General features: G+C 38.3%; 1 protein-coding gene and 1 pseudogene across 1 annotated transcript in view; both read left to right on the top strand.

Annotated features, from left to right (window-relative positions):
- The window catches only part of LOC149795980 (cholesterol side-chain cleavage enzyme, mitochondrial-like), a 46491-nt gene extending 37627 nt beyond the window's left edge, over window positions 1–8864 (top strand). The window contains exon 13 of the mRNA XM_089964159.1: window positions 8361–8864. Coding sequence (XP_089820285.1) covers window positions 8361–8471 — 111 coding nt within the window. The 3' untranslated portion in view covers window positions 8472–8864. The remainder of the gene's footprint in view (window positions 1–8360) is intronic.
- Window positions 8865–12585: 3721 nt separating this feature from the next.
- Window positions 12586–16790, top strand: LOC149795979 (cytochrome P450 2U1 pseudogene; annotated as a pseudogene).
- The last annotated feature ends 3205 nt before the right edge of the window (window positions 16791–19995 follow it).

Here is a 19995-nt window from a genome sequence, read left to right as displayed (position 1 = left end):
ACACGCGAAGGAGCCAAAACTAAACACTCATCTACCATCCACACACGCGAAGAAGCCAAATCAAACCCCTAAGTATACTATCCACACACGGGAGAAGCTAAAACATAACCACAATCTACTATCCACACACGCGCAGCAGCCAAATCAAACCCAAAACTCTACTATCCACACACCGGAGAAGCTAAAAACATAACCATAAACTACTGCTCACCCATAAGAAGAAGCCAAATAAAACCCAAAAATCTACCATCCACACACGCCAAGAAGCAGAAACAAATCCATCATTTACTATACGCACACGCAAGCTGCCAAATCAAACCCAAACTCTACTATCCACAAACGAGAAGAATCCAAATCAAACCCAAACTATACTATCCACACACGCCAAGAAGCAGAAACAAACCCACCATTTACTATCCAAACACGTGGAGAAGCCAAATCAAACTCCAAACTCTACTATCCACACACGAGAAGAAGCCAAATCAAACCCCAAACTCTACCATCCACACATGAGAAGAAGCCCAATCAAACCCAAACTATACTATTAACACACGCCAAGAAGCAAAGCAAACTCTTACTTTACTATCCACAAACCCCATTATATACTATCCACACACACGAGAGAAGCTAAAACCATTACCACAATCTACTATTCACACACGCGGAGAAGCCAAATCAAACCCCAAACTCTACTATCCACACACGGGAGAAGCTGAAAACATAACCACAGTCTACTATCCACACACGCGGAGAAGCCAAATCAAACCCAAAACTGTACTATTCACACACGGGAGAAGCTAAAAACATAACCACAATTTACTATCCACACACGCGGAGAAACCAAATCAGACCCCAAAATCTACTATCCACACACGCGCAGAAGCCAAAATCAAACCCCAAATCTACCATCCACACACGCGAAGGAGCAAAATCAAGCCCACAATTTACTATCCATACACGCGAAGGTACAATAACTAACCACTAAATATACTATCCACACACGAAGAAGCAAAATCAAACACAAAATTTACCATCTACACAGAAGGGAAGGTTAAATAACCACACACTCTACTATCCACACAAACGTACGTGAGCGCTTACAAAACCCAATAATTTAATATCCACACAAACGTACGTGAGCGCTTACAAAACACAATAATCTACGATCCACACAACCGAAGGAGCAAAATTATAACCATAATCTACTATCCACACATGGGAAGAAGCCAAATTAAACCCAAATTCTACTATCCACACACGTGGAGAAGCGAACAACTAAACACACATTTACCAGACAGCTTGGATTATCATCCTTGAGGTTCACTGTACTTTAGTTTATTTACTTTGCACATGCCCCAAATTCACTAGTTTGAAAGGAAAAAAAAATAACAAAAACTGACACCCGGTACTGTAACACTTCTGTCTCTATTGATGTGAGTGTGCTTGTCAAAATGCTTGAGTAAGATTAAAAATGTTTGTCAGTTTCAAAACGCGAACCAGTACTGTGGCCGTTTAATATTTGATGTGGCAAGAAGAAATGGTACAATACGCAACGAAGGGATTGTAAGTTTACACTCCAATCTGTCTGCACTGCAATGGTAACAACGCTCTTGCGTTGGCATTATTTTGCCACACTACCTTAGAAAAAAACAATGCATCACTCATTATAAACGATTTCATTGGCTATACTTATTTTTTTACCGCGTTCGCTTCGAATTGACTTCAGTACCTTTTCGCACAGTGACAAGATCGGACGTGTTTTTTTTTTTATTCTGCGGCTGGTCGCTACACTACTTGCCCTGAATTTACAACCAAACAATGTGTTACACATTGTAAGTGACTTCACTGGCTAACCGATATTTTCCACCGCCTTAGCTTCAAATTGGTTTCACTTGTTGTTCGCGCCGCGAGATGATCAGACGCGTTTTTCTGTACCTGACCATTAGTCACTCCACAAGCAGTTAAACTAACACACAAACGATCATGCCATGGGCGACTCATTGAAATTATGCTAGGCATGTTACGAAAAATATCTCGACTTATTTGGATGTACTTTTCTGTGGTCACTCTTTAATCACATGCGTCTTCAGTTCACTCTTGTGATATTTTTTTAAGGGTGTATTTTTTTCTATGGATGTGATTATGTTATGTTCGATATGTTTTTTTATGTTTTCAGTGATTTTACTTTATATCTATATTTTAATTTAGATGTATGGACTATGTAGTCTGAAATAAAGAATTCTTATCTTATCTTATGTAAGTGGAATGTGTGTTTCTTTGAAACTTTCATAAGGAAAATATACCATAAAAACAAACGTACGTGTCCTGATATTTTTAAAGTAGGAAATACTTCTCTCTCTCTCTCTCTCTCTCTCTCTCTCCGTCATTGTAGTTTTAATTTATACCCTAATGGAATATGTTTCCGTTTGAAGATACCTCTCCAAAATTGTGATCATTAGTCACCATAATTACGCGAACTGTTCCGTTTGTCATGTCATGTTTTTCAAAAGTTTACACTCTAAAAAATTGTAGAATGATTTTTTTTCTTCCATCAGTAAATCTTTGGATAAAATAAAAGCTTGAGTTTGCACAATTCTGGTATCTTAACCTAATCCTATTTTGGCACTGCAAAATGTCACGGAATTTTTTTCTTCTAACACTAGATTTACAGTTTTTCAGAAATAAAACAATCGCACGGCTTTTTCAAGAATGAAGCAAGTGACATTGCACTGTATAACTCTGCCTATGGTTAACTCTGAATCACTAAAGCCAAAACAAGGGTTCAGAAAAAATGTAACAATGTTCTTCCTATATTCTCTCAGTTTAGACTGAGGATAGAACAAGGCGCGTTTCGGTGCTGCTGGTTTTTTCTTCCCGCCCTTAGATTTGTGAAAACTTTGCAACATTGTTGGTAGCGTGTGCTGCGAAACACAGGACATCTCTTAAATTTGGGATATACAGGAAAATGTTAAGCGATCAGTCGAAAATAAATATCACTTTTTATGAAATTGATGAAATGAATGAAAACAATAAACATTTTTCACATATAATGTATGGTTATCTTCATAATCTTTGTCCTGGAATACCGCAAAAAATAACAGAACCAAAAATAAACTACATTATATGTGAAAAATGTTTATTGTTTTCATTCATTCATCAATTTAATATATAATGAGTGATGCATTGTTTTTTTCTAAGGTAGTGTGGCAAAATAATGCGAATGCAAGAGCGTTGTTACCATTGCAGTACAGATGGATTGGAGTGTAAACTTACAATCCCTTCGTTGCGTATTGTACCATTTCTTCTTGCCACATGAACTATTAAACGGCCACAGTACTGGTTCGCGTTTTGAAACTGTCAAACATTTTTAATCTTACTTAAACATTCTGACAAGCACACTCACATCAATAGAGACAGAAGTGTTACAGTACCGAGTGTCAGTTTTATAACAAGGGAAACCAATTTGAAGCTAAGGCGGTGGAAAATATCGGTTAGCCAATGAAGTCACTTACAATGTGTAACACAGTGTTTGGTTGTAAATTCAGGGCAAGTAGTGTAGCGACCATCAATAGAGACAGAAGTGTTACAGTACCGGGTGTCAGTTTTTGTTATTTTTTTCCCTTTCAAACTAGTGAATTTGGGGCTTGTGCAAAGTAAATAAACTAAAGTACAGTGAACCTCAGGGATGATAATCCAAGCTGTCTGGTAAATGTGTGTTTAGTTGTTCGCTTCTCCACGTGTGTGGATAGTAGAATATGGGTTTAATTTGGCTTCTTCCCATGTGTGGATAGTAGATTATGGTTATAATTTTGCTCCTTCGGTTGTGTGGATAGCAGATTATTGTGTTTTGTAAGCGCTCACATACGTTTGTGTGGATATTAAATTATTGGGTTTTGTAAGCGCTCACGTACGTTTGTATGGATAGTAGAGTGTGTGGTTATTTAACCTTCCCTTCTGTGTGGATGGTAAATTTTGTGTTTGATTTTGCTTCTTCGTGTGTGGATAGTATATTTAGTGGTTAGTTATTGTACCTTCGCGTGTATGGATAGTAAAATGTGGGCTTGATTTTACTCCTTCGCGTGTGTGGATAGTAGATTTTGGGTTTGATTTGGCTTCTGCGCGTGTGTGGATAGTATATTTTGGGGTTTGATTTGGTTTCTCCGCGTGTCTAGATAGTAAATTGTGGTTATGTTTTTAGCTTCTCCCGTGTGTGAATAGTATAGTTTGGGGTTTGATTTGGCTTCTCCGCGTGTGTGGATAGTAGATTGTGGTTACGTTTTCAGCTTCTCCGGTGTGTGGATAGTAGAGTTTGGGGTTTGATTTGGCTTCTCCGCGTGTTTGGATAGTAGATTGTGGTTATGTTTTCAGCTTCTCCCGTGTGTGAATAGTAGAGTTTGGGGTTTGATTTGGCTTCTCCGGGTGTGTGAATAGTAGACTGTGGTAATGGTTTTAGCTTCTCCCGTGTGTGTGGATGGTATATAATGGGGTTTGTTGATAGTAAAGTAAGAGTTTGTTTTGCTTCTTGGCGTGTGTGAATAGTATAGTTTGGGTTTGATTTGGCTTCTTCTCGTGTGTGGATAGTAGAGTTTGGGGTTTAATTTGACTTGTCCGCGTGTGTGGATAGTAGATTGTGGTTATGATTTTAGCTTCTCCCGTGTGTGGATAGCAGAGTTTGGGGTTTGATTTGGCTTCTCCGCGTGTGTGGATAGTAGATTGTGGTTATGTTTTAAGCTTCTCCTGTGTGTGTGGATGGTATATAATGGGGTTAGTGGATAGTAAAGTAAGTGTTTGTTTTGCTTCTTGGCGGGTGAATGGTAGATTATGGGTTAGCTTTTAGCTTCTTCAAGTGTGTGGATAGTAAATTGTGATTATGTTTTTAGCTTCTCCCGTGTATGGATAGTAGAGTTTGGAGTTTGATTTGGCTTCTCCGCGTGTTTGGATAGTAAATGATGGGTTTGTTTCTGCTTCTTGGCGTGTGTGGATAGTATAGGTTGGGTTTGATTTGGATTCTTCTCGTGTGTGGATAGTAGAGTTTGGGTTTGATTTGGCATCTTGCGTGTGTGGATAGTAAATGATGGGTTTGTTTCTGCTTCTTGGCGTGTGTGGATGGTAGATTTTTGGGTTTTATTTGGCTTCTTCCCGTGGGTGAATAGTAGATTATGGTTATGTTTTTAGCATCTCCCTTGTGTGGATAGTAGAGTTTGGGGTTTGATTTGGCTGCTGCGCGTGAGTGGATAGTATATTGTGGTTATGTTTTAGCTTCCCCCGTGTGTGGATAGTATACTTAGGGGTTTGATTTGGCTTCTTCGCGTGTGTGGATGGTAGATGAGTGTTTAGTTTTGGCTCCTTCGCGTGTGTGGATAGTATATAATAGGGTTTGTGGATAGTAAAGTAAGATTTGTTTGCTTCTTCGCGTGTGTGGATAGTATATTGGTGGTTATGTTTTGGCTTCTTCGCGTTTGTGGATAGTAGATTTGGGTTATGTTTTTACTTCTCAGCGTGTGTGGATAGTAGAGTTTGGGGTTTGATTTTGGTTTCTCGCGTGTGTGAATAGTAGATTTGGGTTGTTTTTAGCTTCTCAGCGTGTGTGGATAGTAAATTTTGGGTTTGATTTGGCTTCTTCTCGTGTGTGGATATAAATTGTGGTTATGTTTTTGCTTCTCAGCGTGTATGGATAGTATAGTTAGGGTTTGATTTGGCTATTCCTCGTGTGTGGATGGTAGATTTTTGGGTTTGATTTGTCATGTCCGCGTGTATGGATGGTAAAAGGTGGGTTTGTTTCTGCTTCTTGGCATGTGTGGATGGTGGATTTTGGGGTTTAATTTGTCATCTCCGCGTGTGTGGATGGTAAATGGTGGTTATGTTTATGCTTCTTGGCATGTGTGAATTGTAGATTTGGGGTTTGATTTGGCTTCCCCGCGTGTGTGGATAGTAGATGAGTGTTTAGTTTTGGCTGCTTCGCGTGTGTGTGGGTAGTATATAATGGGGTTTGTGGATAGTAAAGTAAGTGTTTGTTTTGCTGCTTTACGTGTGTGAATAGTAGATTTTAGTTATTCTTTTTTTTGCTGCTTGACGTGTGTGGATAGTATATAATGAGGTTCGATTATATGGCTCATCACCTTTGTGTGAATAGTATATAAATATGATAAGAGAAAAGGAGGGGATGTTTTCCTTCACGTCCGTGCTTTTCATAAAAGAATTCATAGCGTTCGTCGTTCGCGCCATTCTACCGAATAAAGACAACGAAGATGGTGGCTTCAACGGAGTTTTTCAATGATTTGGTACATATTTACTATTGGATAATGGATGCTATCTATGTAGTGGAGAGACTAGAAAAAGAATGGAAGATAGCAGAGTACCTGGACTATGCGAATAGCCTGAACATAGCAAAAGACGTGGTAGCAGGAACGATAGAAGAGGAGGAAAAGAGGTTGAGATGTATGATGAATCCCCCTATGTCAGAGTGGGAAGCTTAAAGGAAGCACTTGACAATGCAAGGAAAGTCAGGTGCTTTCTTGAAGATATGTTGTATGGGACCGAGTGTTCTTATGTGCAGAGAGGCCTGGACAGACTGAAGAAAGGAGAGGAATTAATGAGAAAAGTGATGGAGGTAGAGGTAAAGAAGATCAAAGAAAAATGGTCAAAAGAAAGAAAGGAAGATAAAAATAGAAAGAAGAAATTGGAGTTTGACCAATTGAATAACATCTGGATCAAGATCCAAGAGAAATTTAGAGCCATGGGTCACCCCGAATGGATGCCGGACACGGAAAAGAAGAAGAAGAAAGGAATAATGGAGAAAGTCAGGAACTGGTGGAAAAAATGGAGAAATTAGAAGAAGCAGAAGAAGAAGAACCCAAAGGCCCTTGTCAGGGCCCCTCCTATGTCTCGAAAAGAAATTGACTTTCATGCCTAATTTTTAAAAAAAAGAAATGTCTCTTGTCTATTGTCTGTGTTCTATCCATTTCCTCTGTTCAATTTCCATTGTCCCTAGAGAGACCCACCATGTTCAATTTCCATTGTCCCTAGACAGACCCACCATGTTCAATTGCCATTGTCCCCAGAGTGAATATACCCTGTTTGTAATGGTAAGTCCCCCTTGTCCCTAGAGTGGCCCAATCCCTTGTTGCTATGTTCCATTCCCCATTCACTCCCTCTTAAATTTCCCCATGTTAAATTCCCCTTGTTGCTATATTCCATATACCCTGTTTTAACATTAAAGTCCCCTCGAGGCTATACCGCCCCACTTCACTACTCTTCACTATCCATATGGCAATGACTTGGTCTCCGGTTATAACCATTTTAAAGCTTTTCGGTTTGGGTGATGTAGACTTCACAGTCTATATGGCAATGACTTGGCCTCCGGTTATAACCTTTTTAAAACTTTTCAGTTTGGGTGATGTAGCCTTTACTGTCGATATGGCAATGACTTAGTCTCCGGTTATTACCTCTTTATAACTTTTTGATTTGGCTGAAGTACCCTTCACTGTCTATATGGCAATGACTTGGTGTCCGGTTATAATCTTTGAATAACTTTTTGGTTTTGGTGATGTAGCGTTCACTGTCGATGTGGCAATGACTTGATCTCCGGTTATAACCTTTTTATAACTTTTTGGTTAGGGTGATGTAGCCATCACTGTCGGTATGGCAATGACTTGGTCTCCGGTTATAACTTTTTTATAACTTCATTGTTTGTGTGTTGTCGCCTTCAGTGTCGATATTTCAATGACTTGGTCTCCGGTTATAACCTTCTTATAACTTCAGGGTTTGGGTGATGTAGCCTTCAGTGTCGATATGGCAATGACTTGGTCTCCTGTTATGACCTTTTTATAGCTTCAGGGTTTGGGTGATGTAGCCTTCAGTGTCGATATGGCAATGACTTGGTCTCCTGTTATGACCTTTTTATAGCTTCAGGGTTTGGGTGATGTAGCCTTCAGTGTCGATATGGCAATGACTTGGTCTCCTGTTATGATCTTTTCATAGCTTCAGGGTTTGTGTGATGTAGCCTTCAGTGTCGATATGGCAATGACTTGGTCTCCTGTTATGACCTTTTCATAGCTTCAGGGTTTGGGTGATGTAGCCTTCAGTGTCGATATGGCAATGACTTGGTCTCCTGTTATGACCTTTTCATAGCTTCAGGGTTTGTGTGATGTAGCCTTCACTGTCAACATGGCAATGACTTGGTCTCCTGTTATGACCTTTTCATAGCTTTAGGATTTGGGTGATGTAGCCCTCACTGTCAATATGGCAATAACTTGGTCTCCGTTTATTACCTTTTTATAGCTCAAGGATTTTTTTGTGATGTAGCCTTCACTGTTGATATGTACATTTGATTAAACTGATGCAGCTATTTTTTTCTTCAGTTTTGCAGGTCGTTCCGGTTTTACCCCAAGAACAGTGAGCATATTGGACACAAAGTGCAACTGCTCTTGGTGCCATCAAAGCCGGTCGAACTAATCCTTAGTGAGCGCTAAAAGCTGTCCTCTAGTGGAATGGACAATGACGTCTAATTAATATGAAATGAATATATAATGGACATGAAATACCTTCCTATAGACAGGAATATATGTCTGCTACATGAAATACCTTCCTATAGACAGGAATATATGTCTGCTACATGAAATACCTTCCTATAGACAGGAATATGTCTGCTACATGAAATACCCTCCTATAGACAGGAATATATGTCTGCTACATGAAATACCCTCCCATAGACAGGAATATATGTCTGCTCACAAGTAATACATTTTTATCCGACTAGTTAGCTACTTTTTTCTCGAAATGTATGTATGTATGTATGTATGTATGTATGTAATTTGTCACTTTCAGACAAATCTGAGCTGGAGATTAATAGTTCTTCTTTTCAACTGTTGGTCACGTGTGCTCTTTGAAAAAAAAACACATTTCTATGTCTGATTTTCTTTTGTACAGAGCACAGAGTACATTAAATAGCGATACAACCAGGGACAAAATAGTCAAATCCCCATTTCTAGTTCATAATTTCAGTTGTGAATATTTCTAGAAGTACAACAAATTTACAAGTACAAATGACAGCCGTTAATTGACAAACAATATGGAAATTCTATAAAAGTAAAATAGTTTCCCTGCAATATTTGTTTCTGATTTAAAAAAGAAACAAACAAAACGCGAACAACAGTTTTTGTGTACACATGGAAAAGGCGGATAAGTGTCAAGTCGAATGTAGTGCACGGTCATTAGGTATTGGAGGATGCTGGCGTATGTTAGGGTACTGACACAAAGCTAACACAATAAATCATTACTTGTGGGATTAAAAGCAAGTGAAACCAGTATCAAAATAGAACTCAAGGACGGTGTCTTCTAATAATAGAAATATTCGTTTTCCCAAGCAACATTGGGTGTATTTGCTTGTGTGTTATAAACAATGCAACATTTTCCACGAGTGGCGCAGCAGACAAGGTATTAACTTGCTTGTGTGTGTGTGTGTGTGACATGCGAATTTTGTTGGAATAGGGGGCTATTTACAGATATTATGAACTTCTGGGAAAGTGGCGGGTGTAAGAAGGTGAATTGGTTTACATTTGCAGCATGCGCAGTGAAGAGAATGTTGGAATACCTCTATGTTACTTTTATGTACTTTGTCTGAAATTTCTTTGGATATTGTACTTATGGAAACTGTACATGATCTAAGCACACAGCTAGCTAAAATGGCTTTAATCCTGTGTTAAAAAAATCAGTCTGAATGAGTCTAAAGGACACTATCTTTAGCAGTTAAGATATACAAGGTCTTTAAAAGTAACCAGTATAACTGGTGAGGAAGCCCAGAGGAAATTCTTTTTCTTTAAAAATCTAATACTATGCAGATGAGAAAGTGTAGAGCGCCACCATCGACCTTATGTTTGCTATCTCACCCCAGGTCTTTCCCACCTTTCCCTACCACCACGCTGGATGGACTAATGTGCCTTTAACATTACTATCGAGAAAACCATAAAGTAACAAAAGGAGAGAGAGAGAGAGAGAGAGAGAGAGAGAGAGAGAGAGAGACCAATGGGCATGAGACAAAAGGGTTGGTACTATGCCTGAAAATCCTCATTGTCAATACCATGGTGAGACTTAAATTTTCACTTTCAATGCCTTGAACTGACTTTAACTCTCACTGTCAATGCCACAGTGAGATTTAATTTCTAACTGTTTATGTCACTGTCAATATTATGATTAGAACTTTTCACTGTCAATGCCGTGATGCTAATTTAATTCTCACTATCAATGCCATGATAAGATTTAATTTCTCTAACTTTGGGGCACAACAGTCTCATGTAAGAAAATCATTCATTATCGAACCATTTTTTTTTTTTTTGGTTCTTCTTTTAACTACGAGTTTTCCTAATTTTTAGTCTTCTGGTTAATGGTAAATATTCAAATGAAAAGACTTGAAACAGTCATACAAACTCTTTTGTTAAGTTCACGAGGTATACTGCTAATATCCCTTGCACTGTCATTAACGCTTTTATTAAATTGTTATATTTTACTCTAAATAGTTGTTAGAAGCAAAAGCACAATGAAACTGACAGGAAATTAAATTTTATTTTGGGGGGATAAGGGGAGATAATACAACGCGTTCTATTTTCCGTGGTCTTAACGGACAACAGCGTCAAAATACTCCATAATGAACGAAAATAAACTTGGAGGATCCAACATGAAATCCAAAGAACATAAAGGAATTATTTCTGCTGAAAAAAGGGACTTTAAATGCAACCTGGATGCATTCTCTCATTACTTACAGTGCTATTGTTTTTTTTTAGCAATATTGTGAAATATCAAAATTGAGATAATTATATAGGTGGAAAGATTGTTACATAACGGAACGGTAGTCTGTTTCTTTTTAGAGGCGGGGGTGGGGTGTCCTTGAGAGCTTAAATAATAATATATATTAAAAAAATACTTATTAAATTGATTTGTCAATGACTTTTAGTAAGTTTGAAAACATGAAAGTTATTGAAATTAGTAATCCAAAAATTCTTTTTTTTTAAAAACCCTTTCTTTCATTTTCCATTAGTTTTTCTCAGCTACTTTCATTTTCAGAATTAGGCATTGCGTCTGAAGTATAGTAATTATTGGTACTAATTATTAGATTAGATGTTTACTACTGATTGTATGTGTGTGTGTGTGTGTGTGTTGTTTGATTTTTAACGTAGCTTTAACAATTTTAGTCATATGGCTACGATGTCTGCAGTGTGGCGGTTTATAGTGATGTCACGTACGATGTAGACGTGTAGCATCATGTCCCACTCAGTCCTAACACTAACCTTTTAAACAGTTCTAACACTAACTTCTTTTGCTAGTACCATTTAAAAAAGTATTTAGTAGGACTCGGCCGGGTTTCAAACCCGCGACCTCCCGCATCCGAGGCGGGCGCTCTAACCACTTAGGCCATCGGCACAATACTACTAATAATACTTACGCAACGAAGTAAGAAGATTTCATTCTGCATTTTGCTAAAATAATATCAGAGGAACTGTCAGTGTTAAAAAGATTTTTAACTAAACGCTAAACGATGGCATTCTCAACATATTGAATTTTGCAAACTCAACTTTCTTTAGATTTCCGGAAATCCAAGTCCCTGCAATGATGCAGTATAGGACAGTTTCGCCCCGAAATTATGCAGTGTGAGGGAGTTTTTACATCTAGAGTACACGTGGGGCTCATAAGGGGTTTACAATTAAGCCTGAGATTTTATATGCGGTGGAAGGTATGGAGTCAATGGAAAATTCCAAGTTAAAATGGTTCATATATTACCGTGCGCTGTCGATAGGAGGTCATATGGGAAATCCCACATTAAATGGGTCCATAATCCAATGCCTCCCCACACCGAAGAAAACGAAACGGAAACACATTTATGAATAGTGTACTGTATGTGAGCTGTACGCGTGTCTGAAGTTAGCTGTAAATATATCTCAAAGTAGTACCATAGTTTTCGTCTAAGCAAACTTGTACACACTCATGTTTCCCAATACTTCCCGTTTTCAGCTTGAGAATTGTAAACATTCTATACTATAACGAGAGGTTATACCAATAGAGATAGAATAAAGGGAAAAATCATCAAAATAAGACTACCTATTTAGTTAGAACTCTGATAAGAGATTAAACTCTTGTCTAATAGAGTGTAAAAACTCCGACCTCGTGTGGGCATGGTAATCGATATACGTCACGCTTTCGCCATAAATTTTCTGATGACATCAAGCCAGACGGGATCAAGAACGAGAATGTCTTGAAAACCACAATCTATAATTACCTAATTAATAGGCAAAAAACAACCAAAACGTTCCTTTGTAACACTTGGATGTTAAATTAAGCCAAGGAAAGCTTAGATTTGCAGGGGCTTCAGGATATCGTGCCCTGGGCACCCATTAGGGAATTTGTCCCACAGACCCCTAACCTACTTGTTTATGTTCCAACCCTCACCTTTTATATTTATAGATTAGCCCCTGTATAGCAGGGGTCTCAAATTCAAACCACCCTGAGGGCCGCATGAGGGCATTTTCGATAGACCAAGGGCCGCACCTTTGTTATTTCACTTGACACTTGTGATGCCAATCATTTTGCGGGCCACATTATATGGCGTGGCGGGCCGTGAGTTTGAGACCCCTGCTGTATAGGAACTTGTTTATGGTGTGTACTCACCGACTTATATCAAGATTGCATAGAATTTCCAGTACTGTAAAGGGGGAATAGGTAAACCTGTAAGCTTGGTGCGGTGTTCAGTACAGAAGTACCTGAAGCCAGTTTGTATAAATACTACATAGCATGACGTTGCTACATAGGGAGAAAGAAGTGTATAAAAACCAGTAAGCTTCGTTTTATGTTAAGTACGGGATTACCTCTCATTTACTGAGTTCCACTTTCATGTGACAAGACCATTGCGCCTGAAATTGTGAACGGGGAATCATATGCGTATAAAGTACAATTGTAAGTTATCCAGAATTGTTCATCATGTTTGAAGATTTATTACAAGTTGTCAACGTAACCACGATGCTGGTATTCTTCTTTGTGCTTTTGTTTATTCGCTACCTAACCAAATGGCCTACTGACATTCCACCGTACCCAAAGCCTGTGCTTCCGATTTTTGGTAACCTTCTTTCCATTGTTAACAAGGATGTTCTCGAGTATTTCCGGAGACTTCGGATTCAATATGGAGACATTTATAGCTTTTATATGGGAAGTCAACTTATGATCGTTATAAACGATTACAGCACCATCAAGGAGGCTCTGGTTCAAAATGGTCGCCTATTTTCAGACAGACCGATAAACTTCCTTTCAGAGACGCTGAACGAAAATAACGGACTAATATTTATCTCTGGAGACAAATGGAAGGAACATCGTCGATTTGCTATGAACGCGTTGCATGAGTTCGGATTTGGGCGCTCGTCATTCGAACAGAATATATTGGAGGAAGCTCAAGAATTGGTAAAAATTTTCGAAGAACAAAATGGTCAGCCTTTCCAAACTAAAGGCATAGTAAATACATGCGTTGCAAATGTTGTCTCACAGATCGTATTTGGGAAAAGATTCAAGCATACAGATGCCAGTTTTAGAGATCTTCTAGATACAATAGATCAAGCATCGAAAATTCTGGGCAATGCAAGTGTTATGGTCAACTGTTTTCCTTTCCTGCAGTATTTGCCTGGAGATCCTTTAAAAATGAGACATATGAAAGATATTTCAAACAAAGTTAGAAAGTTCTATGAAGATATGTATCTGGAGCATAAGATTACTTACAAGGAAGGGATTGCGCGGGACTTCATCGACCTCTATATCTCAGAGGCGTATGAGATAGAAAAGGCAGGCAAACCTTCCACATTTACTGATAAGCAATTGCACATAATGATCGGAGATTTATTTGGTGCTGGAAGCGAAACAACGGCGACAAGCATAAGATGGACATTGCTTCATTTTCTCCATTTTCCAGAGATTCAGAAGAAGTGCTTCGAGGAGATAGATCAAGTAGTTGGAAGAGAAAGACTACCAAATTTGAAAGATAGAGAATATCTTCCATACTTAGAGGCTACCATCTTAGAAATAATGAGGGTCTATCCTTTGGCTCCCCTTGCAGTACCCCACGCCGTCTCGAAGGAAATCCTATTTCGGGGATACCGCATTCCCAGAGGAACAACAATCCTTGTAAATCTTGATTCTGTACTACACGATCCTTCAATTTTTACAGATCCATACGTTTTCCGACCAGAAAGGTATTTAGATGCAGAGGGTCACATAACAAAGCCCGAGGAGCATATTCCATTCTCCATCGGAAGGCGTGTGTGCCTCGGAGAAAGTGTAGCTCGTATGGAGTTATTTCTTTTCCTAACAGCGCTAATTAAGGAATTTGAATTTCTTCCCATGGAGGGCGAAAATCCTCCAGAACTGACGGGAATTCTGGGAATTACCTATTCCCCGAAGCCCTTCCTCATCAGAGCTGTGAGACGAAGCAAGCTACATACGTCAACTTGAAGGGCAAGCAAAAGAGTAAATCCTCAGTTTGTTTTCGTGTTCTTTTCAGTTTTGCTGCTTGATGTTACTGAAGATCTTGTTGTGTTTTTATCTTTTTTCTTGGTAATTACGATCGATGGTTTTATGAACGGCATTTGTAATGCCTTATTCACTGTCATTATCTATAAGCTACTTCTGTCAGAAACTGGAATGAAACTTTAATTCATACTTATTTAAAGTTATACTCCTTGTTGAAGAAGAACGTATTGTGTTTAGGATCGGGGTGGTGGAAGGTTTGCATATATTTCCTTTTACGGACAAACATCATATAATCAGTGGTAAGATCCTTACAAGATTCTACTCCACTGAAAAAGGGTGTTCCTTCTTTAATGATTTACATAACTTTCCATTTATAAGTCTGTTGACGACAGCTGTTAAATTGTCTCGTCTTAAGAACAAAATTATGTCCTTACTAAGTGAAACACTAATTCAAGGGTTATAGGGGCCTAACAAAGTGATACACTAATTTGAGGGTTAGAGGAGCCTTACTAAGTGAAACACTAATTTGAAGGTTATATGGGTCTTGCTGAGTGTAATCCTAATTCAAGGGTAATAGGGGCCTTACTAAGTGAGGCACTAATCTGCGGGTTATAGGGGCCTTACTAAGTGAAACACTAATTCGAGGGTGATGGGGCTAACTAAGTGAAACACTAATTTGAGATTTAGAGGGGACCTACTAAGTGAAACACTAATTTGAGAGTTACAGGGGCCTTACTAAGTGTAATCCTAATTTGAGGATAAAATGGGCCTAACTAAGTGAAGCACTAATTCAAGGGTTATAGGGGCTTACTAAGTGTAATCCTAAATCGAGGGTTATAGTAGCCTTACAAAGTGAAACACTTATTTAAGGGTTATAGGGCCTTACTAAGTGAAACACTAATTCGAGGTTTATTGGGGCCTTACTAAATGAACCACTAATTCGAGGTTTAAAGGGGCCTTACTAAGTGAAATACTAATTTGAGGGTTATATAGGCCATTCTAAGTTAAACACTAATTCGAGGGTTATAGGGGCCTTTCTTAGTGTAATTCTAAATCGAGGGTTATATGAGCCTTACAAAGTAAACACTAATTTGAGGGTTATAGGGCCAAACTAAGTGAAACACTAATTAGAGTGTTATATGGGTCTTACTAAAGGAAACACTAATTCGAGGGTTTTAGGGGCCTTATTAAGTGCAATCCTAAATCGAGGGTTATAGGAGCCTTACAAAGTGAAACACTGATTTGAGGGTTATAGGGCCTTACTAAGTGAAACACTAATTCGAGGTTTAAAGGGGTCTTACTAAGTGAAACACTAATTCGAGCTTTATTGGGGCCTTACTAAGTGAACCACTAATTCGAGAGTTTGGAAGACTTACTAAGTGTAATCCTAATTTGAGGGTTATAGGGTCCTTACGAAGTGAAACACTAATTCGAAGGTTATACGGGCCTTACTAAGTGAAACACTAATTCGAGGGTTATAGGAGTCTTACTAAGTGAAACACTAATTCGAGAGTTTGACGGGACTTACTAAGTGTAATCCTAATTTGAGGGTTATAGGGGCCTTACTAAGTGAAACGCTAATTCGAGGGTTATAAGAGTTTTACTCAGTGAAACAGCATTTTGAGGTTATTATCAGCCTGTTACTAATATTACTGGTCAGATTTGGTGTACATAAAGCCTAAGTTGTATGAGTTTCGTAGACTAAATAGTTTGTTTTGTGACGCTGAAGCAGAAATATTAGTTTAATCCTGGCTTACCGAAAGTGTGCCAATTCATCTGTCCCAGAATATATTCTTTTATTGTGATTTTTAGTGATATAATGGAGGGCATCAATCCACTATGTAGTATTATTTAAATCATCCCTTTAACGTAAAATCGATTTCGTTTATTCATTTTACTGACATGGGTGAACGTCCTAGATTAAGACATGAATCGATTGAACGCTATGTAAACAAGACGTAGAGGGAATTTGGTAGTAACATTACCGCCCCTTCTTTGTCGAGATATCAAAACGTCAGTGGAGGATCAAGTTATTGTAGCTAGACCAGTAGAAGGACGTCGGAAACCTTAGTGATATTAATCCCACGCCCAGCAAACACTGATTGCTGTCATTTTTTACCTGTGTATTTCGATGTTATTTTAGGTCAGTATATACTCATGTATATTATAGTGTGCTCATGTAAATAGGTTTCCTTACATTTAACTTTGCTTAGAATGAACTCCTGTCAATAGATTTCTCTCCATGTCACTTTTATATTACAACCTCTGTCGATAAATTTGCCTGCACTTAATTTGAAGGTTAAAATATTTTTTCTTTCTTCTATCTATTTGTATAAGAAACAAGATCTCAAATAACTACTAACATAAAAGTATGCATGTATGTATGTATGTATGTATGTATGTATGTATGTATGTATATATGTATGCCCCTCTGCTGCTATGTATGTATGTATGTATGTATCTTTGTGCGACACAGTTAGCGGTCAAAAGGTTTCGTATTTTGCATAGGGTTAGATTTTCAAAGAAAAATAATTTCTCCGGTTTCCTCACTGGTTTTAAAGGCTATTTAAAGAAAAAAAGCTTGCATATCTTAGGTATTGTTAAAAGAATAGTAATTTCCTTTACTTTGGTGTATAACTGATTGGTGTAGTATGGGTGTTAGAATATGTAGCTTCGCCTTACTGCAGATGTGCAGCGTTCAAAAAACTGCTAGCTCCGATTGATAATTTTCACTTCCTGGATTACAGAGGCAAACTCTTAAAAAAAAAGAGTGAGTAACTTCTTTTGCATTGTAATATATTTAGTAATTCATTCATTCATTGCGCTTTCAGAACCGGTATTGTCTTGTCTGGCAAAATTCATTTTCCTTATTTTACTAACTGCTAAATACAGTGTACTTTAGACTGAATGAGGCAGATTTTTCAAGCACACGGAGCAGTCGTTTTGGTTAGTTGTGTGTTTAGATCATGTAATATTTCCGCAAGTACAATATCCAAAGAAATTTCAGCCACAGTACATGAAAGTAACCTAGTGGTATGCAACATTCTGTCCATTGTACACGTAGCAAATGCAAACAACTTCAAGTTAAAGAGTCACTCTTACAGAAGTTTATAATATCTGCATATTGCCCCTCGTCCACCCACCCCACCCGCAACCAGTGTCGTTTTATAGCGACACGTTCTGGAACCAGATGTCAATAGTGTGTCGCGTGGGTTAGGGGGCAGGGGCCAGTTTTTCTGTACAAATTTAATGCCGCAATCAGCGACCTAGTTTAAAAAATCATAAAAAATCAAATACCCAAGTGAGGTCAAAAAGGTTCATATTTTTAGATACCTATGTTAAAACAAAGCATAAGAATATTATTCACTTTACCAGAGAAGTCAATGGCAGTTCATAGCAGAAGAAGTTGATGCACCCCAACCCCTATTTTATACATGCATTTTTCACATCCAAAGGCCTTTTTTGACAGCATGTGGTGCTCACAGTGCAAACGCAAGCCCTTTCCCTGGATGAAAATTTTTAAAAACATTGTCTACTAAACAGTTTGATGCAATTCAGAATAGTTGTCATCCAAGCCGTTTTTGAGATATTCTACTTGCCTTGAACCCACGTGTCTACTGCTATGGGAGGCTAGCTCTTCTTCCTAGCCGACTATTGGTATTTTACTATCAACATACTGCAAAGCAGCTATGGAAGGTGTACATGTCTGACATCAATTTCAAGAACAACACAAGCCCGAAACATCTAGTTCACAAATATATCCATATCTATACACAGTAAACAAAAATAGCTGAAAAAGTCACTCCATAGCCTTAAGTTAAGAAATTTGCCAGGGGCCAATTTACGAAACTGGACCCTGCCACCTTAGATGCGATACTTGTATTTTGTATCGACAAAGTGTGTCGTTGTGTCTTGTAGATTATTTCAACATCCAGTTGACGCAATAACTACAAAATGGGTGGATATTTGTGATTTCAACGTGTAATTGGGTAGGAAATTTGAAAATTTCAGTGGGAATACTGATTTTCCAAAGGATTGCTGATGGTTGTGTTGATGATTACACAATGACAGCGTGGTCAGTCAAATCCCTCTGTGGAAAGTTTATCAGATATGACAAGGGAAATGAACATTGAAATAACTTAAAGTTTTATCATCATTATTAGTAATAAAGTACTGTGTCTTAAAGATAAAGTTTATATTGGAAAAGGACCAGTGAAGCACCGTTCTCAGCCAATGGTCGGTAGTGTGCGTGAAGATAATCGAACTTTAGGAATTAAGAATTACTATATGAATCTAGTCTTAATACACTTTTAATAATTTAATTTGTCGGTAATAACTACACTACCTTACTAATGTTCAAAGAAATAAACAAATTATCAGTGGATATCAATATCAAGATAGAGAGAGGGAGTTTTGTTCGTTTGACGTTTGTTGTTTTGTTTGTTTGTTTTTTGGTCTTTAGACTTACACTGGAATCCAGCTAAACTCTAAACCATAAATGCTAGAGCGACGGATCTCATCCCTATTTATTGGTTTTGGGAACACACTCGGGAATTTCAACGACACAGTTTGCATGAATATTACCAAATATGGAAGAATTCGGAAAGATATTAACATGAGCGAGAAAGTAGCATACTAACGGCAGAAGGGGGGGGGGGCGGATGGGGAGGTTGCTAAGGGGCCATATGTCTTTGGGCGCAAAAACAGCTGATAAACTTGTTTCCAAAAATGACCAAAATTGTATGTTTGTAAATTTGTTATTCTTTAATCCCCATCCCCACCTTTTTGCACTCATTTCTGCTGCCAGTGTGTGCTTCAGGAACAAATTGATACTCTTTTCATTGACGCCAACCCCCACCCCCACCCAACACCCTGCTAATCCTCTTTCGTATCACAGGCAGTGAGCGAGAGGGATCCAGACATCGATCAATGCTATCGCGTGGGCACAAATCAGTTAAAATAGACGTCTATCTTCTAATCCGTAAGACAACGACTAGCAGTTAAATTTGTGAGAAGCGGTATGGGAGATTATATTTTTTAAACGCCTGCAGATGTCGTTTATTTTAAATAACACCGATTTCGTTAATATCGACATTACAATTTTTGTTAGTTGTGATTTGGTTTGAATCGTGTTTGTATTGCCAGCTGTGTATTGCCTTCAGTATTGATCGACGACTTCAAACTTGAAAACGTTACAGTCAGTGATTATTGCTGAAGGAATGTGTTTCTCGAGTTAACTTTATTTGCGTTAGTTTTAATAATAATAAGCGAAATGACCTGTGGATGCGCTGTGAAAGGCTATAAACCAGTTCAATTTGGGATCGCTGTTTTCATGAACAAGTAAGTTTTAGTATTTAAAAATGTCCGTTGTAAGTGTTTTTTGTAATATGTAATTGGTGATATGAGCCTATACGTCTGATTATTCGGCCTAATGAGGATGATAGAAAATACCACCAAAATGGCATTAAATTGCAGGAAAATCGTTGGCGGCCAGGG

The sequence above is a fragment of the Sinohyriopsis cumingii genome, chromosome 7, assembly GCF_028554795.1.
Source record: "Sinohyriopsis cumingii isolate HCF-2022 chromosome 7, ASM2855479v2, whole genome shotgun sequence".
Lineage (NCBI taxonomy): Eukaryota > Metazoa > Mollusca > Bivalvia > Unionida > Unionidae > Sinohyriopsis > Sinohyriopsis cumingii.
The sequence above is the reverse complement of the archived record's forward strand: the minus strand, read 5'-3'. Positions and strand labels throughout refer to the sequence as shown.